The 18,989-nt window shown below is 40.3% G+C and overlaps 2 protein-coding genes and 1 long non-coding RNA gene across 5 annotated transcripts in view; all 3 read right to left on the minus strand.

Annotated features, from left to right (window-relative positions):
* Positions 1-824: 824 nt before the first annotated feature.
* Positions 825-2,069, minus strand: LOC134035312 (uncharacterized). The gene is made up of 3 exons (XR_009932345.1): positions 1,901-2,069; positions 1,021-1,062; positions 825-880 (listed from the first exon to the last, which is right to left on the minus strand). It is a non-coding gene; the product is annotated as an uncharacterized LOC134035312 (long non-coding RNA).
* Positions 2,070-2,667: 598 nt separating this feature from the next.
* Positions 2,668-18,989, minus strand: part of cpb1 (carboxypeptidase B1 (tissue)) — a 490,881-nt gene continuing 474,559 nt past the window's right edge. Inside the window, exons 1-11 of one of the 2 annotated variants that reach the window (XM_062479041.1) lie at positions 7,256-7,402; positions 6,963-7,038; positions 6,451-6,575; positions 6,119-6,221; positions 5,918-6,019; positions 5,601-5,705; positions 5,392-5,502; positions 5,043-5,133; positions 4,599-4,801; positions 3,429-3,513; positions 2,668-3,007 (exon numbers count right to left, since the gene is read on the minus strand). In XM_062479041.1, coding sequence (XP_062335025.1) covers positions 2,820-3,007; positions 3,429-3,513; positions 4,599-4,801; positions 5,043-5,133; positions 5,392-5,502; positions 5,601-5,705; positions 5,918-6,019; positions 6,119-6,221; positions 6,451-6,575; positions 6,963-7,038; positions 7,256-7,320 — 1,254 coding nt within the window. In that variant the 5' untranslated portion in view covers positions 7,321-7,402 and the 3' untranslated portion in view covers positions 2,668-2,819. Of the gene's footprint in view, positions 3,008-3,428; positions 3,514-4,598; positions 4,802-5,042; positions 5,134-5,391; positions 5,503-5,600; positions 5,706-5,917; positions 6,020-6,118; positions 6,222-6,450; positions 6,576-6,962; positions 7,039-7,255; positions 7,403-18,989 lie in introns of those variants that run through there. The other variant, XM_062479042.1, reaches the window with a different exon arrangement.
* Positions 7,736-14,297, minus strand: agtr1b (angiotensin II receptor, type 1b). 2 transcript variants are annotated; one of them, XM_062480160.1, is made up of 3 exons: positions 14,187-14,297; positions 11,388-11,431; positions 7,736-10,084 (listed from the first exon to the last, which is right to left on the minus strand). In XM_062480160.1, the coding sequence occupies exon 3, from the start codon at positions 9,962-9,964 to the stop codon at positions 8,882-8,884; it is 1,083 nt and encodes a 360-aa protein (XP_062336144.1). In that variant the 5' UTR covers positions 9,965-10,084; positions 11,388-11,431; positions 14,187-14,297; the 3' UTR covers positions 7,736-8,881. The 2 variants fall into 2 exon arrangements, with proteins under 2 accessions (XP_062336144.1, XP_062336143.1); XM_062480159.1 differs by lacking the exon at positions 11,388-11,431 and having other exon boundaries at positions 14,187-14,289.

Consider the following 18,989-nt stretch of genomic DNA (forward strand, 5'->3'; position numbering starts at 1 on the left):
ATTCTTCCCCCTCAGTGGCAAGTTCCTTTCTGCAAGGAAGAGTATGCAGTCGATCACTCTCATTAACACACTTCTCCAGTGTGCCTTTTCAGCATCTATGGCTCTTTGCAATGTTCTGTCAATGGTTTTACCAAGGCGTAAGCGGGATGCTAATTCGTTCCACAACAGATAAGCATTTATGTGATAACCACTGGTTTCATGGTGCTGCAGCGTTTTTGAAAGACACTGCCAGTTATTGTACCCCACCACAAAGCGTGTGTCAACAACTCTAGCTCCACCAAAAAGCTTACATACAAAACAATAAACTTTATTCGTACTTTTGGAGTACAGTAACCAATCCCGCTGCACTTTTTCTCCATTGGACATTGAACGAAAACAGTATGCTTTGGAAAAACACCTTCTGCTCTTGTCTGATCTTGGATACGGCCCATCAGGACATTTCTGTGGGCCATTCTCAACCATACACTGCCTAAACGAGTCCTCAATCTGGTGTGGTGGTGGCCAGTCAGATGGATCTTCTGAGTAAGGCCTTGTCTCAGCCCTCTCCTCTTCACCTCTCTGTTCCACATTCTCTTCCACCTCATCTTCACCTATCTGTTCCACATTCACTTCCACCTCATCTTCACCTCTCTGTTCCACATTCTCTTACACCTCATCTTCACCTATCTGTTCCACATTCTCCCCCAATTCCTCCTCAGTGGTGAGTGGCTTTCCATCTCTGTCTGCACAATTTTACCCCCAAAAGGGACACAGTGAATAGGTTGGTCAACAGAACTTCAAACCATACTGGACATTTAGAACTCCTACCTGATGTCATCACTGGCCTCATCTCTACTTGCCATCGCCGACATCATGTCTGTCTCATTCACTTGCCTGTGTTCTTCTCCACTAACACACATTGTCAAAAAAACATTATGTAATAGATTTTCCATATGAGTTTTTCCATATTAATAATATTAAGAAATTAATCTGTTGGTATCAAGTGGCTCCCCCTACACTTCCACCTAATGTTAGACCTACCTGTTGTCCTCCCCTGTCTTTCCTGATCCACCATCCTCACACCTGAATGAAATGAACTCACTGTTAAATATAGCAGCCTACATTCATTTCTTAAATCAGCCTAGTGATAGCATCAGATAAGACAACTATTATGCAGTAAGGTTGTGCTGCTGTTTTAAAAAGTACAAATATGGAGAGCAACTTAGCACAGACAGAAAGAGATATGTGACCCTGTAATTACAGCTTCCATGTCACCCAACAGATGTAACTAACGCTATAGCCTGTATGTCTGACAGCACAGATAATATGAACAGCTAATGGTAAAACTGAATATATTATTGATTCCATGGTAAACCAGAGTTTTTGCACAAGTTATGTTTTCCAGCTTCTTGTCATTTATTGTGCAGGCTACCTTATATTTACCAGTTGTTATTTTATCTTAATAAAATTGAGATATGTTATGCATGGGATTGGTACCATAGGGTTTAACCAAAATCTAAATCTTGCTATCATAAACATTGGTTTGCATTAAGATAGCCGTAAACCCCACTTCAGCTGCTAGTGTTAGAAAACACTAGCGTTAGCTAATCTGAGAACAGTCTGTTAACATGAATATTTGCAAGCCTCCATGCATCAAGCTAGATACCAATTGGTATCTAGCTTGATGCATGATGGTAAACCAGAGTTATTGCATTAGTTATGTTTTCCAGATTCTTGTCATTTATTGTACACGATGCTACTTTTTATTTTCCAGTTTTCAGCTCAGCAACCTCGTTTTTGCATATTCTAAACTAGCCTTAAACCCCAATTTGGCTGCTACATTCCCAGTGTTAGCAAACGCTAGCTGTTAACATGAATATTTGCAAGCCTTCAAGCACAGACGTGACACTTAAAATCCTACCTTTTGGCTTTCACCATCCACGTATTCAATTGCTGTTGCATCCCTCAACATGTCATCTCCCTTTCCCTCTTTCTTTTTCTATTTTTCTCCCCCAACAGCTTTTTTGCTTTATCCATCTTCGCTCAGCGCTCACGGCGCCCCCTCTCCCTCTTCTATTTCAAAATTCTATGACGGAGTCTTATGAGATAGGGCGCCTACTCTAGCCTGTTAGTACTCTAAAATGTTATATAACATTGAGGAAATGCAGAAACGCACAACAGAAGCTAAATATTGAAACATTTTTTTTTATTTTTTTTTTACATTTATTATTTTTCACCATCGCTTTGGCGCCCCCATGGAGCTGCGCCCCTATGCGCCGCATATAGCGCATACCCACTTTTTGCGCCCCTGTCTATTTACATTTAGTCATTTAGCAGACGATCTTATCCAGAGCGACTTACAGTAAGTACAGGGACATTCCCCCGAGGCAAGTAGGGTGAAGTGCCTTGCCCAAGGACACATCGTCATCTGGCACGGCCGGGAATCGAACTGGCAACCTTCTGATTACAAGCCCGCTTCCCTAACCGCTCAGCCACCTGACTCCCACGTCTATAACCTACGAATATTAGTGATTTCTGATGTATTTTTAAGCGTTTGAATAAAACGCCGTTTGTCTCAGCTGCTCGTGTGACTTCGACCTTCGACAGGTGATCACTTGGTTTTTGCCCATTTGAAGCCACGCTCGACACGTTTGTGTCGGTACAAATTGTTTTGAAAGATTGAGCACATTCTGAGATTGAAAACACCTTTATTGTTTGTACTCCTTCTGAAATTCATAGTTAGTTACAAATATTTGGCACATTGTAACCGTTGATATCATGTCAGGTGCAGGGGCAGAGAGTGAGGGTAGAGAGAAGGTGAGGGGGACTACACCCCCTCTTTAGTAAAGGTTCTTCTGCACGTAGGAAGTGATGTACTTGACAGCCAGCATGGTCTCCTCACAGGTGGGAGTAATCTGAGACACAGGTAGCAGGAAGCCGTAACGGCCAGTGTCACGCAGCTCAAAGGTAAAGGAATACTTCACTCCCAGGTCATAGGCCCAGTCATCTGAACCTCCAGCAGCAGGATCTTCGAACAGAGACAGTAGGGCATGGCATTTCAGAAAATACTGTCAGACTCAGACTTATTCAAATGATTGTGCCAGAACAGGTCTGCAGGACTACACAGACTCTTTATGGAAATGTTTTGCTCTTACTATAATGTTTATAGGAATGTTTAGTTCACATTGGATTGAAAGTTATTTATTTGCGCTACGAAAGGAACAGGACCAAGAATATATTGTAGCCTACCCATTCTTGTACTTGTTACAAACTTGACACTTGAACATATTTCATATCATGAACTTCACGTAACATTGCATACTATATACTGTATAATGACTCAAAAATAGTGTTGCTGCTTACAGCATACAGTACTATCTACTCTGTTAAAGGATTCATGATGTGCTTGTAAACTGTCTGAATCCAGGGTAGAAAACGTTGACACTCACAGATGGTGGCAGCACCAGGGCCACTGGTGTAGCGGGTACCATGTAAACTACGCAGGGCCTCGGAGGCTCCCTCAGCCACGCTCATCTGGAGGGGGAGAGAGAGAGAGAGAGAGAGGTTTGGAAATGACTCATAAGTGAAAGAGATTTTTGACTAAGGAGTAACCACATAATTTAAAAAGAGTTTTCATTCTGTTTAGAAAAAGTGAAACATATATTATAATCGACAGATGGGGACCATTTGCACCAATAAAATAAGCATATTGTGTCCAAGAGCACAAAGGGTATGCTGAATGGGTGTTACGATCATGGTGGGGTCCTTGGAAAATGTTCACCTCTGTAAGGGGTCCCTGGCCCCAAAAAGTTTAAGAACCCCTGCTCTAGGGTTTCTTAGATTTCTTCAAAATATGTCACAGTTCTTTTAAATACCATTAGCATTAGCAACAATAGACAGTGTACGAGGTGCCTTTAAATGTCAACAAACATTTACAGTATAGTCACATTGTTAGTTTGACTACAGGAAGTCAGATGTTACATTTGTCTACGGGCAAGAGGGAAATTGTAACTGTATGTGGGGGCTACTGAGTACCTATACTATCTACTATTACTACCTAAACTATAGCTGTACTCATTGTTTCATCAGCCAGTTTGTTGTTTTGTATTCTGATGGTCATGCATGATAAGCATATGCCAGAATTTATATGTGTGCCTTTACATCAATTATATTTAATTGTTTATTAAGAAAAAATAAATCTACATGACGCTCTTATCCAGAGCGACTTACAGTAAGTACAGGGACATTCCCCCTGAGTCAAGTAGGGTGAAGTGCCTTGCCCAAGGACACAACGTCATTTGACACAGCCAGGAATCAAACCAGAGACCTTCTGATTACTAGCCCGATTCTCTAACCGCTCAGCCACCTGACTCCCTGAATCTAGAAATAAAAGGCCTTCGTCTTTCGAACCTGCATTCATAAATATGTCTCAGAATGTAGATCATTAAAAGGAATGCACATATCCTTATCAAGGTAGAGGGAGCACTTCAATTAGAATATGTTGAGGATCGGTGAACTTTCTTTCCTGTGTGTTTTATGATTGTATGTATGGTTACGTTTGCCCTCTGTTACTTTGCCTCCCCAGTTTCCCTCAAAGTTCATGACGCGAGGTTACTGACCAGCTCGCTGTGGTGCTCGGCCAGCTGGAAGGTGTAGGAGTATGGGAAGAGCAGCAGTTGAGAGTAGGAGTGGATGGTGAGATAGGCCTTGATGATGGACTTGTTTTTGCGGATGAAATCAGCTACGTTCTTGACCTCAATCTCAGACTCGGGCTTGGAGCCGCAGAAGGTATCGCTGCAGGGGTTGCTGGACGCTCCAGTAGCTAATTTGACATTTTATGTGAGACCTTAAATTAAAGATCTTGGGTAATCTAAAAAGGTGATCTGAGCATAATCCATAAAATATGGAAAAACAAAATTATTGGACTGATTTAAAGAAAAACATAATTTTTGTTGTCAGGAGTCATTGGTTCATGTTACATGCTTTGACAGTTATTTGTAAAGTACCTACTTTTGTGTCTTAGACATAGAGTTTTGACGAATGAGTTTTTTCTCTCTACTTACTACACCAGCCAGCGTTCCAGTTCCTGTTGGGGTCAGCGCCATAACAGCTGGATCCAGATGACCTGGAGCGGGTCTTCCTCCACATCCTGTCCTGTTGGTTCAAACACACACATCTTCTCAATAAAAACTAACAACAAAGATGAGTCATTTTGCCGTTTTAGTATGAGTCATTTCCCCACGTAATTAGTAAAAAATTTGGACTCCAGGTTTTCAGCTATTCTATAAAATCAAACATTGGGACAGTTTCTGTTCAGAAACTACCACTTTCTGAACAGACAGACTGCAGTCTGTCTCTACCTTCTCAACACTCCACTTACAGGAAAATGTAGATAATGTAATAGAAACATACTCTCTTGTGAGTGTAGTCATATCCATCAATGTTGAATACGGGAAGAACAAAGACATCCATCTGGTTGAGCAGGCTCGTCATTTGAGTGTCACTGCCATAGGTGGACAAAGCCTGCAAATCACAGGAAAATTTGAATACTTACCTGCCACTTTGTTCAACTGTTAAAATCATTTAATCTATAGTTTGTATTATACTCGTACAAATCTCACCTCCTTAACAAACCATTGGCAGAAAGCAGGGGAAATCCACTCCCTCGCGTGGATACCACAGTCAAGGAAGATAGAGGGCTTGCTGGAGCTGGACTTTTTACCAATCTGGTTTGGGGGAGATTCATTGTTTGTTGATTGTTGTTGGTGCATCCAATATTATATATTCTTTTATTTTATCTCACTAGATAAAAGATTCATTGAACTCCACACAATATAGTTTTTGTTTCCTTTGTGAGCATGTTTTTTTGCAGTCTCAAAAATTCAATCAATTTGAATAAATGCAGAATGCTGAAACCTGAGCAACTTGTAATGGTTACCTTAAGGAGGGTCATGGGACGTCCCTCGTAGCTGTTTCCGATCACCTGCTTACTAACCAGGTCAGGATTGGAAGAGGAGATGGAGGAAATCCAAGCCTCAACCTGAATAACCAAGCAAGGAGAATTACATATCAAAAAGGGACAGTGGATGTTAGAGAGAAAGCAATGAGAAATAGCATGGCATGTGGTTGTGTTTCTTACATCGTCCAAGGTATTATATTTGGTGTAACTATGGCTCCTGGGAGAAATGTCCTTATTATCCATCTGGGCATCAATGGTGGCCTGCAGATCCTCAATCATGACCCTGAGAGCACGCATGGGGCATCCCGATCACTTTAGTGTGACTGAACTATTATAACATCATTATTTGTTATTTCCTTGAGAATTACAATACTAATGTAGTTGATGAATAGTTAAAAGAAGAGATCATTGTATAAAATGTTCACATGACAAAGTCATGTGAGTTCTTCATTAAATGGGAAGTATGTTTATATTATTATCAAGATATATGTAAGTAAATGAATAAGCCATACTCGTGCTCCATGCCACTCTGCTGCAGCATGGTGAACACCATGTCAGTGTGAGCAGCAGGGACATGGATGTCCACATTGATGTCAATGGTCACCAACTCAACACTTTCGGGCCTCCAGAAATCAACCTGCAGATGGCGCCACACACAAAGACTTAAACAGCAAAACTGTTTTCAAACATTAATTATCAGCTACTGGTAGTGAAATACATATCTGAGGGAAACTTCAAATTAGTGTACGTTTTTGACAGTAAAAAAAGTAAAAAAATTAGCGGATGAAGCTTTTCAGTCAGAGACCCTTATTACATTTTTGTGAATCGGGTAACACATGGCTTGGGAAGAGGTGCCACCTGATGGCACACTTACACAGACACGGGTGAATATGGAACAAATTACTATAATGACCAGGGAAAGCCAGTCCAATTCCATCACCTTTAATGAACAATTTGAAGTCCTGTAGAGGTTGAGAATTGCACCTCTGAGCTAAGCGCAGACTGAATAGACAAGGTCTCATACCTCTATACTGCTGGCCAGCTCCTTAATGAGAATCACATGTTCGTCAAGCACAGGCTTCAGACGGAAGACTTTTTCCCTGGTGAGGGAAAAACAAAGACAAAATCTCCCTAATTTCGTATTGCTGTATTATCAGTATTAGAATATGTAGAATATTTTAGATAAGACAAAATCACCAATTTAACATTAACCAACCATTTAACATGATTTTTCATTATATATGTTTTGGATATAATGTGTCAAGTTGAAGCTACTTATTAAGTAAGGACTAATTGAAGCAAAGATTATTTTCTTACCCATAGAAGCGAGTCACGTCAGCCAAGGCAACGGCCACCAAGCCTAAAAGCAGAAGGACGTTCATGGTGTCTGTGTGACAGACCTTACCAATGGACTGCTCTTATAATCCTTTGACTCTCTCCTTCTCCACCAATCCAATGATTGTGGTCTACATGTTACGTTTAGCAGTGTTATCAGTGTCCCAAGTGATATCTACACCTGCTAAATTTAGGTGTTTCACAACTTTTGTTGTTTTTTATTTGTGTAGCTTTTAATAATAATTTACATTAATATAGTGCTTGGGTGTATCTTCAGTCTTAGTCACAGGTCTCTGGGTCTAATCTTACACTCACTACCTCTGACAATAAGTTAGTCAGATTCTCTGTGACCCAATGATGCAGGAAATGGATGATAAGCAAACACATGATACACAGTAATGACATTACTAAACTAAGCATATGTATTTTGGTATTTTATATTTTTATTTATTTATGCTCATATTTTATTTCAAACATTAACTGTACATGTAATAGGAATAGGTTTTAAAACACCATATTGACAAACGGACACAGAAAATTGTGTTTGCGTTATATGCTGTCTAGGCCTTGAACCTATCTTTATGCCGGTTCAAATATTTACAGTGTTCCATATATCAAACTAGGGAAAAGTATGTGCACCCTCATATAATTAGCAGTATTTTCAATCACACTTTGTTACCATTTGTTTAATTACTATGGAACAAAAATCAATACCTGCAACAATGTATGAATTACATAGTTATGTAACTCTGTTGCTATAAAGCTGAGCTCCACAAGTTATGTGGGGGTATGTGTAAGCAAAAAGTCAAAAAGTAAGTTGCCCTTTTGCCACATTTCCACCCATACCTTGTAACACCTTTCAAATCAACTTTTTACTCATAATAACCTTTACAGCTGTAATTAGATACATTTTATCATAATTAAATGTCATGAAATTCACTGCCCTTCAGTTCATTAGTAAATACGATTTATTTAAGGTCAACTCTGACCATTTTTTCTAATTAATTACAAAGACATTTTCCACAATGCAATAATGATATCACAAGCAGCAAAACATATAGACAGTTGGTGTTGGGACAATCAAACTTCATTTGTCATTGGGATTATGCGGAGTGCATTATTTTCACAGACACAACACAGAAAAATGTGCCTTTACATACATCACACTTATACAGAAGACAAGTCAAACAAGGTATCCTCTAACAAGTTGGTTTGGTAGGTAAAATAAGCCATAATAATCATCTAAATATTTGAGTATCCTTAAAATAACTCAAATATTGAATATTTCTCCCAGGCAGTATGTTCCAGGTTGTTTACATGCAAGTTCCAGGTTGTTTATAAATACAGACAGAAATGACATTGAACTGTATTGAGTCAAGTACTATAATGTCATGTAGGACGTCTGGACTGAGACTGCCAAAGTTATGTATTTCCGTCAATTACTTTCTGTTAAAACATAAACTCAAGAAATGTACAGCTAGTTTCTTCCAGTGCTTGGTCATACATTTGGGGCTTTAAAAACGACAGTGTCTCCTCTCTATGATTCTCTGAAAACAAACGTAGATGAGCAGAATGAAAAAGGACAGCTGACACTCTCCCTGAACTTTCTTATTTCACATTTGCCATATTGGTCTTGGCTGTGAGGTTTAGTGTCTCAGAAGCATGGTAAGAGAGGACACTCATCTTGGACGTGATGCTAGGGTGGGCTCCGGTGGTGGGTGCGGTGCAGCGCAGCAAACGTAACAAACTCTTCCGGAAGTTGTTCCCCACAAAGCTGTAGAGGATGGGGTTGACGCAGCTGTTCAAGTAGGCTACACAGATGGTGAAGGGCATGGCTGTGTCGATGATGTCTAGTGTGGTGCAGTTCTCCAGCACCTTCAGCTGGGCCAGGACATCCATAAAGTGGAACACTTGATGGGGAGCCCAGCACAGGAAGAAAGCTAGCACCGCCGCCGCTAGCATCCGCAACACTTCGTCATCTCGTGAGCGCTTGCTCCTCTGGATGCTCCTTGCCCCACGCAGTGCTCGTCCAATCAGGCAGTAGCAGGTAATGATGATCATGAAGGGGATAAGGAAGCCCAGCAGGCTCTTCATCAGGCTGATGGCCAATAGGAGGTGGCTGAGTCCTTGTGAGGCAGTGGGGCCGTTTGGGAGACGCCGGCCACACGCCGTAGTGTTGGAGATCTGAATGATGTCACGGGTCAAAGCCGTGGGAACACTGAGCAGGAAGGCAAAGAGCCAGATCAGCACACAGGTAATACGGGCATAGACTACTGTACGGTGTTGACGAGAGCCCACTGGGTGTACGATGGCGAGGTAGCGGTCAATACTGAGGGCAGTGAGGAAGAAAATACTAGTGTAGAGATTAAATATGACCAAGCCAGCACTAGCCTGACACAGGAAGCCTCCGAAGGGCCAGTGGTAGCCTGTGGCAGTAAAGGTGGCCCACATAGGCAGTGTCATGAGGAAAGTGAGGTCAGATATTGCCAGGTTGAGTACAAAAACATTAGCAACAGTCTTCAACTTCATGTAGCGGTAGATAACTGCCACCACCATGCTGTTTCCCACAACGCCAATGACGAAGTTACAGCCGTAGACAACAGGGATGAGGGTGAAGATAAAATTATGCCTCCCGGACATGCTGCAGTTCAACTGAATGTCTTCCATCGCTCCCCATGTTATGTTCTCCATTTTCCCTTTTTGTTTTTTACTGGTCTTGGGATGCTCAAATGGGTTGGTGGGCCCCGTCAAAAGGATGCGTCTAGGTGTCTATTACTGGGCCTTGGAGCGAGGGGGCCTCTGTGGCAACTCCTATAAAAGATACACACAAAAAAGTGTCACAGACAGTCTAGTGGAAGGGCAGTCATTACCACAGACATGGCCCATAAACGCTAATCTACATGAGCGGCCATGAAAGCGCTCTACCCTACACCAGCTCATTAAAGACCTGCACATTAAGCTCGTCCCAAAGCTTTATGTTTTTTCAATAAAACAAGAAGCCATCAAAAAACAGATGTTGTATGTTATTCAATATTCCATAAACGCTCCTTTTGAAACATCATTACACAGACAGTCTGGATTTTAAGATGTCTCTTGGCTAATGAAAGGCAACAGTTAAAGTGTACAATGTTCATCGAATGGCCCGTCCATCTGGAAGGACAATCGGTACCCGGAAGGAGTGTATTTATGTTGTGTGTTACAACCTGTGTTAATGAAGACTGCATGCCAAAGTGTGTGCTCTGGATAACAACTCCATTAAACACCGAGATACCATGGTCGGGGATGTAATGTAGAGAGAAGGAGGGAGGGTAGAAAAAAAGATAGAGAGAGCTAGAGTTGCTTGAGTTACTGTGAAGACATGTCACGTTTCAAAGCACACTCTGTGCCGAAATACCCAGCATGGGAATATCTAATCAGCACACACCTAAACAAACAGGACAGCAGGTTACCAGCTCTGTGGAAACTTCTCTGTGACAAAGTCAAACCTGTGCTCTGTGGAAAATTTGCCAGAGGCTTTGTTATTAAGTTCAGAACGTAAAATGGAGATAAAAATGAATTCAATCCCTTCCTTGAAAGTGTTTATTTTTAATGGCAGAGCTTGAAATGTGCATCATTAGCGTGTGATGATGTAGTAATGAGTAAAAGCTTGAGGAATGCTATAACTCTGCTACTAAAAGGTCTAAACCACTTATATTTGAATGAAAGTATCTTACTTAACTGAGAAGAAATAGAAAATGCTGACTTTTTTTATGATAGGGCGTGATTTAATATTTGAAAACAACATTAAAACAAATCCTCAAATGCCTTAGATTTCTAAACATTGTATGCAATACAGCTGTATTGTGTGAACTATTGAGACACCATTGAGATGATGTCTACAGTACATGCCACAAAATCACATTGTAAACTTATTTTTATAATTCTATTTTCTTTCTCTGAAATACATACATATTGACAACTAAGTTGAAGGTTAATAAGTTATAACTTCATATAGAAAGTAAAATTCACAAGTAGTGACATACATTTGGGGTTTTCAACTTTTCTTTTTGCCATTTTATTTGTATATGTAATTAAAGCTCCTTTAAATATATTATCTATACATCAAGCTTCTTACATTTTCTCTTGCTTTACGGTGGTTGCAATCTTTAGAAAACAGTCCTGCATAAAAGCAAGAAACAATATCAGTTACAGATGTGGGTTTTGTTGTGAACAGAGGATGTCAGAGTGCCAAGGGCAACAGAATAATAAAATATCTGTGAGAGCCCTATACAGACCCAGCGTGATAAAGCACAGACACAGATGTCACCACTTTTCAGAACGTTTTCATTCGTTAATGATTAATTAATGGTTAATGAACAGTAAATGACTGTAGGTGCATGACAGTGCATTCATGCATTTCAGTTTCATATTAAGTATGATAACTGTTAAAATAATACAATATTAAAAAATGATATTCAAAATCTTTAAATTCTGCACTCATTCTAGAGTAAAGTACTTAGAAATTCACAGGTTGTAAAACATTCAGAAAAGTCAACACAGGAACTGGCTGTGGTCACATCCACTGTATTTCCATGAGCAACAAATGACAAAACATTTGATGCAGGACTGATCTTATGTTCCCTAAAGTAGTTGGTTTTTATACTGTATAGATACAAGAAACAGTGGCTATCCTACTATATGCTAGGGAAAGCTGGTAATAAACGCAGCTGACCAAAGACAGGAAGCCACTCAAAAGCAGCAGATGACTTTGTGTCACCCTTGCCCAATGAGCCGAGGTTGGGAAGGCACATTACAGAACGGTGGTCGTAAAGCCTAGGTGACCGCAGACAGGAAGGCAAACAACCACTTGACAGTGCTTGTCAGCCCTCCCACACAGCCTTACCATAAGGGAGTATTAGGAGCAAGAGAGAAACAAGGATAGAAAGAGTAAATTATACAAAAAGGACATAAGTCCCTAACTCCCCAAAAGCCTCAACAAGACTATCAACTTGTCTTCTGAAATCCCATTCTCAAAATATATTGAAGGTCTTTACTAAGCTAAACTAACAGGTTCCCATCAGCAAAACTAGTCTTCCCAGAGCTTCTGAAGTGTCTGCCATTAGCACCACCCTCTGGTAGACTGTAGAGTAGAGCAGCTAAATTGTGCACCTAATGAAGTGAATGATTCATATCCCATTGTATACATTTCATCTTGCTTAAACACTGACAAAGTACATCAGCAGTGTCCCTCTGTAAACCTACAACCATTATGCTTTCCCTTTTTCTCAAATGTTCCCCTACTTTTGAACATCGACAATATTGATGACTTATAGCTCAATTGGATAGCTCATTTGTCTGAGAGAAACTCTGCCAGAATTATATTGGTATGACAATATGTATTTCTGTTTAGAGAACAAAGCTTATGTAACTTGTGACAAAAATGTTTTCGCCTAGAAAGTGCACTGTTATTTCCGGCTCGGTAAAACCAGACAGGCATTATCATTATGATGACATGGATCAATTTCACATTTTCCAATAGTACAATGTCTGTTATGAAGGTAATTTCATCACACTTTACCCTATGCATGTCCCATACCACACCCCAACATGTTAGATACACAGAAAAAAATCTGTGGGCTAAGAAAAAGTCCTTTTTTAATTCACATAAGTTTTTTTTTAAGTTTGTAAAATAACATAAAAAAAATAGTTTTTAGACTTACTTTCTCAATGTGAGAATGTACAATGAAATGAATGGGTGTTAAATTGGTAAATAAATAATGGTGACTGAAAAGTGAGCATAAAAATCCTGACTGTGGAATGCAAAAGCATCCCACACTCTGAAGACTGTGACCAATCACTGTCAGCAACCTCTAATTGTCTCAATATACCTCCCCGAACCCTCCACCTCCCACATCCCTCCACCTATTATTCCCTTTTTCCTATCCCCCATGGCTTCTGTGTCTTTACATCTACATACTTGTATCTACATCACTTAGAGAGTTGAAGGACAGACCACCTTACATTAATCTATCAGCATTAGCAGCATGTTGGCTATTTGTCTTTATATTTATATGAAATTATCTGTATCACCATTACCAAACCGTAATCTTCATACTCCCCCCCACTGTCCCTTAACCCTTGTGTTATCTTCGGGTCATTCTGACCCATCAGTCATTGTGACCCACTGTCGTATTGTGACAAATTTACCGCATACAAAAACAAAGTGAAGCATTTTCTTTTAACCGTTGGGCTGTCTCAGACCCCCCACATTGCAAAGGTTAAAAGAAAAGTATTTTTATTTGTTTTTGTATTGGGTAAAATTGGGTAAACACAACGATGGTTCGTTATGAACCTTTGGGTCGTGTGACCCGAAGGCAGCACAAGGGTTAAGGGGATTAATTTATTCATGAGGGAAGATTGTCAAGAAATGCATGAGTTCACCAAGAAGTGAACCCTTGTCATTTTGGAGATCTGGGATTCTGCCATGTCTTCTTCCATGTATGTAACTGTATACAATTCTTTCCCCCTGGTAATATAGTTCACATACTGCAGGATGTTCCCATTCACAGACACACAGCAGGATTATTTCTCCAGGAAACACCCTCCCTGACCATGCAAGACATTCACATGACCTCCATACCAACAGGTGGCGTAAAAGAAACAAAACAAAGAAAACAAATATGCTAGTTTTTTTTACATGAAACATATGCAGGAAATTCTGCCATGAATTTATTTAACTTAAGATGATCTGACCTGTTATTACTTGAGTACAAGTGACAGCTTAGAATTTTTGTTTAAAGCTAAACACAGTACATCTAAACTTCAAGAACAAAAAAGCATGTACATAAAAATTATTTCATTCATGAAGCCAAATACAATATCAACAATATCATATAGTAGCGCATAGAATACTTCAACAAAAGTCAGTTCTTACCTGGGGTTATGATTCAGAAGGCAGAAACTATGTTGGAATAGGAGGGAGTGAGAGGACAGAGACCACCTCAGTGTGCCAGTGATGACTGCCCCTGATACGGCTGTGCTGGGAGAGTAAGATGAGCAGTGATACTTGCTGACACACAAACCCAGCACTCACCCACAAAAACAAACAAACACACACACACACACACACAATAGAAACAGTTGTAAACAGACGCATACACAGGAAATGCGTCTGACCGCCCCCCTGCCAACCCCCATCCCATACTGGTCAAACAACCAGCCCTCCCCTCTATCATTCTCTATTCCTCAACCCCCCCCCCCCTTCTCTCTCTGGTAGTGGACTGGGGTGTGGTAACTTCCTTGTCCTAAACCTTCCTCTTGACTGTGAGAAAAATAACCAGGCTCATATTCAAACAAGCTGAAACACTTTTTATAGCTATGCCTTTGTCATGTTCTTGGCTTGGATGGGGCTGACAGTGGAAGCTGAAGGGGATTTATTACATATGTGCGCTTGCCACCTCTTCCCAACACTAAACTTCTCACAGTGTTCAATTTTACCAACTAGTACTTACTGATAATAAGTTTTAATATTATTTAAACAGAAGTGTTAACACAGGAAACACAACATTTTCATTAAAATGCACACGAGGGAGGCTAGTGTCAGATAATTTTCAGTGGAAATATTATTCTTCCATGAGCCACAATTAAGTCAAGAAGAATTCAGTCAATGCTGTAATTCAATCAGACCAGTATGATTAAAGTTATTGGATCTAAAAAAGAAAGGAACCAAAATCAATTCAATCTGACCGTGCTTGATAAAAAATGTAATTGTCCTCATTGCTAACGCTAAACTATCTATTTAATCTTGATAGGGACAGATTACAACAGAAAATCTTCAGACTAACACTGCTTATCTGATCCACCTTTGAGTTAGATGATGACAGATGAGACTGACAGACTGTCGTCCCTTGAACTCCGTTCGCTTTCAGTGTCCACAATGTCCACAGCCAAGAGAGATCCGTCACCTGACACCCAAAGCAAGTGAGAAAAGAAAAAGAAAAAATAACCAGAGCACTAAGTGGACAGCCAAGTTTGTTAGGTTTTGCCCCAGTTGGGTGTGATGTTTCATTGAAGGACTGTCACTTTTTACAAAGCCCTGGTCACATCCACCTAGCTTGGAGACTGCAGAGGTCAACCCAGGTTGTATATCACTGGTGCTGAGTCACTATCTTGGTTCCAACATGTACATTCCTTTCCATGTCCTCCCTAACGCATACCCCCTTTTGATCATCACCAAAAGGAGAGTGCAGAGAAAGGAGGGCATCAGATACAAAAAGGGATTGTAACAAGGATGCCATTCACACCTCTGGACAGAGTTCTTGACATGGTTTACTAAATACTTCAGTTACCTTAAAAAGATTGTTTGGACCAGCCTACTAAGGTGCTTGCCCCTCTCAATGTTCAAAGAAAATTTTACCCATCAATAACTGAGACAATCTTTTTAACTTCACCAACAATACATACCGACAAATACCAAAATATAAAATACCAATGGAGGCAAAAAAAACTCAATCTGCATCAGATCTAACCGTTTCCTTAAAAACAAACCTCATAATGGATACAGGATGTTATTTCCATACCCAATACAAAGACGTTGATTTATTCTGGAGCTTTCCACAAACATGGAACCAAAACAAATGTCCTGGTTTCCAATCGAGTGCTGTGAGAAAGAAATGTTTTGGGATAAAATGTTGTCCTGTGATAATCACATTTTGATGACCCTCTAAGCCAGGGCCAGCACATTGCATTAATGCACTAGCTTACTTGTCACTAAAACGTCATCCGTTGCCGGTTGCACATTGCATTAATGCACTAGCTTACTAGTCACTAAAACATCATCCGTTGCCGGTTTGATTCCCGGCCGTGCCAAATGACGTTGTGTCCTTGGGCAAGGCACTTCACCCTACTTGCCTCGGGGAGAATATCCCTGTACTTACTTTAAGTCGCTCTGGATAAGAGCGTCTGCTAAATGACTAAATGTAAATCCATCCAGGAAGAAATGAATCACAGATGGTTGATCCTATCTCAGCTAATGATGCTACCATTTGTAGCATTAGACTTGGTAAATGATTACTGTGTAAGCTTTTCATTAAATGGGCTTGATAGCTTTATGGCATAAACGTTAGTGTTGGTTCCATGCTATCCAACATGGTGACTACTAGGTTTAGACAGGTGTGGTTCACTCTCAAGTTGTTAGAGATTCACCCTAAACAACAGTACAACACTTGCATTCTGTTTTCATATGTATTCAGGTGACATCTCTTTTGTAATTCTGCATTTTAACTTAACCCTCGTGCTGCCTTCGGGTCACATGACCCAAAGGTTCATAACAAACCATCGTTGTGTTTACCCAATTTTACCCAATACAAAAACAAATTAAAATAATTTTCTTTTAACCTTTGCAATGTGGGGGGTCTGAGACAGCCTAGCTGTTAAAAGAAAATGCTTCACTTTGTCTTTGTATGCGGTAAATTTGTCGCAATACGACGGTGGGTCACAATGACTGATGGGTCAGAATGACCCGAAGATAACACAAGGGTTAAAGGCAGGGCGGGTAATGTTGTTGAGAAGCCTTTTTGTCATATTTTCTGAAATAGACTCACATCCTGATAGCAACCACTACATCTAAAGGTTAGACAGTAAAATTAAATCAATCCGGTATCTGTGGGCATTGCAGGATTGTAATAAACATGACCAATCATCAAGGTCGGACCGGCATTAATGATTGGATGGCATTTGGACCAAATGCAATGATTGGACAGGCTACTTGTCTGTCTGTCTACCTTCCTACCGGCAATAGTCAGGCAACGCGTTCATGTGTTTTGGAGGAGTGGCTTTTAAGGGAGGGGGTGGGATATTTTGTATGAATCCTTCCAAATGTTAGCTAAATTTGCTAGGTTCGCAAAACTTACCTATCCTGCCTTTAATTATGCTTTTTTTATCAGGACTTTCTCACCCCTTGAAAATGGTGAGCAGAGCCACCACAAACAAACTCACTCTTATACATAGTCCTGTATTAGCACTAGCACAACAAGATGATCATACTTAATAATGTCCATCACAATAGAGCACTTCGTAGAAAAGCTGAGAGGTACTGTAGAGCTAATAGCACTAACTTTACATACAGACTTAAAATGTTAGCAAAACCATCCACCTGGGCCCCGTTCGTCGTAAGGGTTGAAGCTAAGTTAATCAATTGTCCCTTTAGCCCGTTAACATTAGCGAGATGAGTGAGAACAGCAAATATCGGTTTGTCAACGGCTGATCCGCATCCAAATCATGTGGTTAATTTCAATCAGGCTAAACTTATCAGGGAAATTGCACGTGCACGTCCTACTTCAAAAGGCAGTAAAGGTCGATCACCAAAACCATTTTCTAACGGTATGATGGCGGAAAAGACGAAAGAGAGAGCGGTGATAGGCTATTCTCGCCATCCGAGCAAACTATTATAATGAGTCTCTACGAAGACAATAAGCATATTATCATGGCTAAGTCAAACACCGCCACCGCTGCCAGAGCAAGACAAGCAGCTTGGCAAAAGAATTGCCAATAAGCTAAATGCGAAAGTTTTGGGGAAATGTATAAGTGCCTCATTACCCCAATCAATCAGATCACATTTCTTTAAATGTGCCTGCTGGTATAGGCTTAATGGAAATTAATAATCGAATGAGATCTTGCTAGCGAAAATAATGATCTCAACTCTTTCAGAATAAGTAGGCTAGATAAAAACAAGGCCAAAGAGTATCTAATTAATATGAATTCATAGACAATTATGAGGATATATGTAGGCTACTGCGCTTATATCATGTAGTATATATGTGTATATGAATGTAGGCCTATGTGTAAATCCCTCTTTGATTTCATTGACTGGGACATGGCCAGGGAATATGATGAATTGAGTCATCAGCTGGTTAGCGCCAAGTACACTTTTCTTACAGCAACGCATGCTGCGGCTTTGACAATGTTTTCTGCATCGCCTACTGTATAAAAATGTAGCCTATAGCCTACCTGACGCAAAAAAACGCAAGGCTATGCAGTCTGAAGCACAGTTAAAGTTTCAAGTATTAGTGTGCTTTATTGTCAATTTCTTCACATGTCAAGACATAAAAAGGAATCGATATGACGTTTCCCACAGTGAAACATATAAAAAGCACAGGCACAACAGATAAGACAAGACATTTCGTAAAACATAGCGTTACATATTCACATACAGCAGCATAAGCTCATAATAAATCATAAAGCTTGCTGCAGCGTGTGATATTTGCAATGTACAGCCCGAGAAGGTCTTGCAAATAAATGAGTCCTTGTCGGCTGAATCGATATCGCTCAAACAAGAACTCATCCGTGTGAAATAAAGGATCTTGGCAATCGCGAAGAACTCTATTGGTATGGAAAGGTAATCGAACTAAAATATAGCTCCTTGGACAACTTGGTTTCTCAAAAATGGAGCTGCCATGTTATTTTCCGGGGGTGTGGCAAGCTTATCCAGCTACACTTACGTTAGCCTGCTCTGGAGCAGGTTAGTGCTAATTGATATGTTACTATGGTGATTTTTCGAAAGTTGCTTCCACGAACCAAAAAGAGGGGCGTTTTTTATCTTAGCCTGAAAATTAGCTCGCTAAACCGCTTAGCGAGCTACGACGAATACCCCCCTGGTTGGTAAAGATGATACTGTTAGGCTTGGGGAGGGATTAGCAGTGCTGGGTTTATTCGTAAGTAGAGAAAAGGGAAAGAGGGG

This window comes from Osmerus eperlanus, chromosome 15, assembly GCF_963692335.1.
Source record: "Osmerus eperlanus chromosome 15, fOsmEpe2.1, whole genome shotgun sequence".
Lineage (NCBI taxonomy): Eukaryota > Metazoa > Chordata > Actinopteri > Osmeriformes > Osmeridae > Osmerus > Osmerus eperlanus.

Coding starts and splice junctions, on each gene's coding strand:
- agtr1b (XM_062480160.1), bottom strand. CDS start 9,964: ATGGAGAACATAACATGGGGAGCGATGGAAGACATTCAGTTGAACTGC.